The following is a 6,688-nucleotide window of genomic DNA, read 5'->3' as shown; positions in this document are numbered from 1 at the left end:
ATTCAGTGAAACTAATAAGGGAAGGTGCGTGGGGTAGAGTGAGGAATGCAAGTGCAGACCTGCTAGTGCATCCTGGGAGGTGTTTCACCTTTGCCTTCTTCTGTTCTTCTTCTAGCACCCTGGCACGGCTTCGTTTGGGATGTCCGTGTTCAACCTGGGCAACGCCATCATGGGCAGCGGGATACTCGGCTTATCGTACGCCATGGCCAACACGGGCATCGCCCTGTTTGTGTGAGTATCACTCGTTATCGGTGGTGCTCATGGTATTAGATTATAATCCTCGAGCATGGACCAGAGGCTCACGGCTATGAAGCATCACCGATCAAATCAGTTCCAAATCAAAAGAACATACGGAATACTTTTAGGTATTATAAACAATAAATAATTATCATCTTTCTACACTGTCTCATGTTAATTCGGCCTAAGGTTCGCCCTAGTTCCAGGGGATAATCAGCACTCCAGGTTCCGCCGTACTTAATACGTGTTGACAAACAGACACGATTTGTGCAAGTGTATGTAGGAGAGTGTGTGAATGGGCCAGTATTACACAGGCAGGCTAAGCCTCTAAGCAAGCACGTTAATACTTCTGCAGGCGGGTTGCCAGGTGTATAAAGAGTGTGTCAGATCATTTGTATGCTATGTTTCCGCATCCTGTTTGTTTTTACTAGAGTTTAACTCTAGCTATAGTTCACAGGTTACATGAGTGCGGACCGTATACTGTATCCCAATCTTAAGATCAGATCCGATATCTGTTTTAAATATAAATACAGGATCAGAGCCTGTACGGAAGCTTACGAAGGTCGTGTAGACATATCGAATCGAATCCCGAATGTCTGGTCCATATTAGATGCAGCTCGTACTAAAATGCTAGGGAAACTTGATCAGATCGGACAGTTGTGCGACTGGTTTTTCAGGATGCAGCTCGCAATGTCACCTTTATCTATTATGATTATCGCCTAAACACACAGCATTAACCCCTCCCGTGTCTTTATCAAACTTCCTGAAACATCGAACGGGTTGAAATTTAACTGATATAACCTGCTTTGCGGAAGAATACGGACCATGAGAGCGGTCATATGAGTGTGCGTTGTAATTTATACTTTATTTCTCTGGTTTCTGTTTTGTAGCATCCTGCTGATAGCGGTGTCCATATTTTCCCTCTACTCTGTACATCTGCTGCTCAAGACCGCCAATGAAGGAGGTTAGGACCAATTCCTCTAAGCAGTATTTATTAAGAGTTCTAACCCACAGGTACTGACTGTGTATCGTATTCCTACGCCAGGTTCTATGGTCTACGAGCAGTTGGGCCAAAAGGCTTTCGGCTTGCCAGGCAAGCTTGCAGCATCGTGCTCCATCACCATGCAGAACTTTGGAGGTAATTTGCAGGATTCGTCACTCGAACAGCTTTTGTAACATCACGTTGACATTACACGTCTCAAGAAGCATTTTTGCCTGTTTAAATAACACACGGTATGTTTGTACATCACGTTAAAGAGGTAAACATGTTCTAACATCTCCTCTCTTTCTACTCCAGCCATGTCCAGCTACCTCTACATCGTGAAGTACGAATTGCCGATAGTCATCAAAGCGTTCATAGACAATGAAGAGTAAGATTCACTATTTTCACCGTATTCCTTGGGTTTTCTTCATATGTGCATGTTTAGTGATAGGTTTTTTTTGTTTGTTTGTCTGCTTGTCTGAGTGTCTTTTGAGCGGTGAAGTGTTTCATTGTAGTCTCGGTCAGGACGAGATGTGTTTCAAGTGCCGATCAAAGGGGTCTTTTTAGACAGTCTCGTACCACACAGAGCCGTAGCTTACAATGACCTAATGCATGGATGTTATCTTGGGAAAAATAATATTCAGCTTGCAGAGTAGAAGTAGGGTTCATCCTGGGTAATAATAATAATAATAATGAATTCATGTGTCATTGTAATGAGGTTTGTACTGATTTCTAAAATCCTCCGTCAATGTTAATGTTAAATCTTGTTGTTGGTTTGTTTGTTTGTTTTAGGGTGTGGTACAGTAACGGAGACTACCTGGTGTTGCTTGTTACTCTTATCATCATTTTGCCACTTTCACTACTTAAAAATCTGGGTGAGTGTCTTTAAAAAAAAAAACCAGACTGAAAAGGTTCGTCCAGAGCTGGGTTAAACCAGACAGAAAGAAACTAATTGGGTATTTCGTCTTTACCTCTCACAGGCTACCTTGGCTACACAAGTGGGTTCTCGTTGTTGTGCATGGTCTTCTTCCTGATCGTGGTAAGCAAATGCGATTTGTATTCTTAAAATGATTCTTATAATTGTTGGGTTTTGTTTCGTTTTTTTTTTTTTTTTGGCCATGTTTCCTCTCATGAGGGCAAGATCAACACCTGGTTTTGTTCTTCAGGTGATCTACAAGAAGTTCCAGATCCCCTGCCCTCTAACCAACGACTTCTTGAACATGACAGTAAACGGCACGCTTGCACAGCTCAACGCCACGATCATCGACTATAGCGAGGATTCTTGCAAGCCTAAATATTTTGTCTTCAACTCACAGGTACGGAGTACATACAGAAGACATGCCTCAGGGGTTTCGTGTGAGTGCGTTCAATGTGATCGACTATAATTCGTTTTTTTTTTTCTTTCTTCCCCCCGTACCTCCTCTCTTCAGACCGTGTACGCCGTGCCTATTCTCACCTTTGCCTTTGTGTGCCACCCGGCCATTTTGCCAATGTACGAGGAGCTCAAAGAGTAAGTGTGAAGCTTCGGCGTTTTTAAAGTCCAGTCAGACGATGCACTGAGATACACGGGTACAGCTTCAGCATAATCTCATCAGGTCTGATCTTTTTTTTTTTTTTTTTTCCCCCCACAGTCGTTCTAGGAAAAGGATGCAGGGTGTGGCTAATGTGTCTTTCCTGTCCATGTTCATCATGTATTTCCTCGCTGCTCTGTTCGGCTACCTGACCTTCCACGGTAAGTCCGGCACATTCTCTCGGTCTGAGAATAAAACCGCTTTGATAAATCCTGCAGCGCTGGTACATGTTACAAATACTGACAGGCATTAAAATGGATTGTAAGTTAATACCAACCCCACCCCAGTTCCAGTAATTCTTACGTAAGGTTTGAGAAAGACGCAGGCCCTGACATCTGGCCTCTGTGCTGTTTGTCATGGCAGTAAAAACAACACCCATGTGTTTGCTGATGTCCTTTGGGCTATTTGGAAACGTTAAACATTCAAGGACGCTATTTTCCCCTTGTTAAAATAAAACGAGGAACTATTTTTTATCGTTTATTTTCCCCTCGTTATAATCATCTAATACTGAAACCTGTTTTTGTGTTTTATTTTTAGATATGGTCGAGCCTGAGCTTTTACACACGTACTCGAGGTTGTTCAAATTCGACGTGGTGTTGCTGATTGTACGTCTGGCTGTGCTGACCGCCGTCACGCTTACGGTCCCCGTCGTCCTCTTCCCCGTGAGTTTCGCCATCGGATCCGCTTTGATCAAGATAGACATCTCGGTAGCACGAAGAGATCGGAAAATGAAGAAATCTCTTCTTTTTTCTGTCTGCCGTTTCAGATCCGTACCTCGGTGAATCAGCTGTTAGGCGCGTCGAAAGAGTTCAGCTGGATCCGTCACACCATCATCACGGTGACTTTGTTGAGCGGGGTCAACGTGCTCGTCATCTTCGTCCCCACCATTAGGGATATCTTTGGATTCATTGGTAGGTCAACATTCACGACACAACTGCCTAGTGACGGCTTAACGGACAAAAACCAATCAGAATTCAGTCAACAATATAAATAGTCGACAAGTGTCACGGTTAACATCGATGTATTTATTTATTTATTTATTTATTTATTTATTTATTTCCGCATTTTAAGGTGCTTCTGCTGCTGCCATGTTGATCTTCATCCTGCCGTCTGCTTTCTACATCAAGCTGGTGAAGAAGGAACCCTTGAAGTCTGTGCAGAAGATTGGGGTAAGAAAGTCTTGGAGTCATTGAACTGTGATTGTGTTCGAAGTGGGAGGGTCAAGCACGGACAGCCAACAAGCTGGTTCGATCTCGTGTTTCTCGTAAGTCATGAACTTCCGTGTGTCCTCCAGGCGATCCTGTTCCTGGCCAGCGGAATCTTTGTCATGTTCGGCTGCATGAGTCTGATCATCCTGGACTGGGTCCACAATGCTACCGGTCAGGGCGATGGTCACTAAGAGGCAGACCGTGAGTGACAGGCGAGTGACAGGACGCGTCTGTAGCGCCGCTTTACTGCTGTCCAGTCCCTCGCTGTTCCTGTTCACGTTGTTACAACCACAAACAAAAATCGACAAACCCTGCTCTTCTTCCAGCTCAGAGCGAAGAACTTACATACCATTCTGAGAGAATGTGCTGAACTCTGTACAGTATGCTGTTAGGCCACAAAGATGGTGCTTTATCTTATACTTCTGTTGCCATGATATGTTTTTTTTTTTTTTTTTAATATATTACGTTCTGCTTTTCCAATCCTGGTCTTTCAGACACTGATCGCGAGACTGATCTCAGTGCACAGTATTTAACAACACAACGTCTCAGTGCACAGTATTTAACGACTCGCAACCAAAACCCCGAACTCTCGTAACTCACCCTAATATCAAGTACCCTAGTATCAGACTTCTCTTTTTACCTTTGCCAAAAAAAAAAAAAACAACCAACACGTTCCTACTGATTTGTATATTGAAAAGCACTAAATAATCGAAATATATGTGAACGTCGTCAATTCAAGCTTTACTACTCCGCTTCGATCGTACTAGTTACAATGTCATTTTGACTGTACTATATTAGTCAACATCTTCGTCTTTTTTTTTTTCTTTTTTTTTTATAAAAACATGCGTAGATTTTACTAATGAACAAAGTTGTTATCTTTAGTCTTTCACCTGAGGTTCTGGTAGTCGAACAAGACACTGTCAAGAAAAGAAGGTACTATACAGGTACATTCGTGTTCCTCAAGGTACAAGAATTTCACACTGTAGAGGTACACTACGTTCACACAAGGAGCCAGAAAATCCACCGGTTTAGTACCTGTTTGTTTGTTTGGTTTTTTTTTGAATGAAGGATGAATTTACTACGACACACTGAAAACCTATTTGAGAAACAGTTTTACAGCAGTAACCTCGCTGCTCGAAAGGCAGGACTGAACGATAGACGTCTGTACTTCTGAATCTTAGAAGGCACCAGAGTATTTCTTCATAGAAGATTTTGACGTTGAACCACGCGCGTTGGTTGAAAAACGCGTCGGGATTTCAAACCGCGTTATTAAACAGACAGTACGTTAAATAAGATGAGGTTTTCGACGTTTCCATCTCCGGTATTTATTAACCGTCGGCAGCTTAACTCTCGACCCGAGTGAGACAGGAGGAACGCGGGAGGGAGAGATGGAAGAGGACAAGAGGGTTTAGTTAAAATTGTCACGTCCACTGGTCTGTCATGAGCCGCTGAGTGAATTTAGGCCGCCGCTGTGCAGCCTTCACACACACACACACACACACAGACACGTATTAGTACAACCTCACTGTGCTACTAGTCACTAACCTCATGTCATCTAATATGTATTGTCCAACACTTATTTATAGAAGAACATCAATGTAATTTAATCTATTTTACTATATTTATATATTGTAAATATATGTATATAAAATGAAGTGTGTATATATATATGCAGTTTGTATTGCATTTACAGATGTTTTTTGTTTGTTTTTTTTCTCCCTGAGCGTTGCTCAGATTTGCGAATACAAATATCTGCCACCGATGGGTCATCTTACCCACTGGTTTGGGAAAAGGACTGTCTAATGTTAGATCAGTGTTAGGCTCGTCCCCGCAACGTGGCTGGATACGAACGACTGAGTTTTTTTTTTTTGGTTTTTAAAAAAATGGCATTAAGAACACAAAGAGTCCACGCCGCTCATCGAAACTTCTCACACATTAAGACTAGACTGCTGTAGTTAAGCAAGAGAGGGCGAGGAGAGCAACCCTGGAATATGAATGGCCGGTCGTATACGTGCTCTTGTTTCAATGAAACACCATGTACATCGTGTAATTACTGTTCAATAAACTATAAAGATAAACTCTGTGTCGTTTCCCGCTCTGTCTTCGGACCGCTCTGAGTGGCGTTTCTTCTTCATCTCCGCTCAAGCGTTTGTGCAGTGTTTATATTAATACGACATCTCTATAATGTCTACCTCCTGGTAGATCACGCCGCCCTAAAAACTCAAAATGAAAATCATTTCAGGACATCGAGGCATGTTTCTTCAAGTGCATCGAAAACTATTTGGTCTTCCCACACCTTCTCTTGGTAAAACATTCATTCATTTAACTTCTTAACTGTCCTCATGCTTAATTATTAACGGCCACAGCGTGCCTTTGTCTTTCGTTTTCTTTCTCTCTTCCTCATATGAAGCCGTTGCCGTCTTTACTGTGGCGTACCATTCTCTCTCTCTCTCTCTCGCGCTCTCGCTCTCTCGCTCTCTCTCTCGCTCTCGCTCCAGCTTCTCTTCTTGCTCATTAAAACAGGAAGTATGGACTGGTTCCTCAAAAGTGAACTATAAATACAGTGTAAATATTTTGTAATGTTACGCTGAAGTCTATCGTGATTTGCTTGCTTTTCCTCATTTGTAAGTGGCTTCGGATAAAATAAATAAGCGTCTGCTAAATAAATAAATAAATAAATGTACGTAAGA

At 42.4% G+C, this 6,688-nt stretch overlaps 1 protein-coding gene across 1 annotated transcript in view; it reads left to right on the top strand.

The window, feature by feature from the left end:
- slc38a2 (solute carrier family 38 member 2) overlaps positions 1-6,076 on the top strand; it is an 8,304-nt gene extending 2,228 nt beyond the window's left edge. The window contains exons 4-16 of the mRNA XM_017485012.3: positions 116-231; positions 1,128-1,201; positions 1,283-1,375; positions 1,535-1,607; positions 2,012-2,094; positions 2,200-2,258; positions 2,386-2,535; positions 2,650-2,729; positions 2,851-2,951; positions 3,328-3,452; positions 3,557-3,701; positions 3,862-3,959; positions 4,085-6,076. Coding sequence (XP_017340501.1) covers positions 116-231; positions 1,128-1,201; positions 1,283-1,375; positions 1,535-1,607; positions 2,012-2,094; positions 2,200-2,258; positions 2,386-2,535; positions 2,650-2,729; positions 2,851-2,951; positions 3,328-3,452; positions 3,557-3,701; positions 3,862-3,959; positions 4,085-4,189 — 1,302 coding nt within the window. The 3' untranslated portion in view covers positions 4,190-6,076. The remainder of the gene's footprint in view (positions 1-115; positions 232-1,127; positions 1,202-1,282; positions 1,376-1,534; positions 1,608-2,011; positions 2,095-2,199; positions 2,259-2,385; positions 2,536-2,649; positions 2,730-2,850; positions 2,952-3,327; positions 3,453-3,556; positions 3,702-3,861; positions 3,960-4,084) is intronic.
- The last annotated feature ends 612 nt before the right edge of the window (positions 6,077-6,688 follow it).

The sequence above is a fragment of the Ictalurus punctatus genome, chromosome 14, assembly GCF_001660625.3.
Source record: "Ictalurus punctatus breed USDA103 chromosome 14, Coco_2.0, whole genome shotgun sequence".
In the NCBI taxonomy this organism is placed as follows: domain Eukaryota; kingdom Metazoa; phylum Chordata; class Actinopteri; order Siluriformes; family Ictaluridae; genus Ictalurus; species Ictalurus punctatus.
Note: the sequence above shows the minus strand (reverse complement) of the source record. Positions and strands in the feature narration are given on the sequence as shown.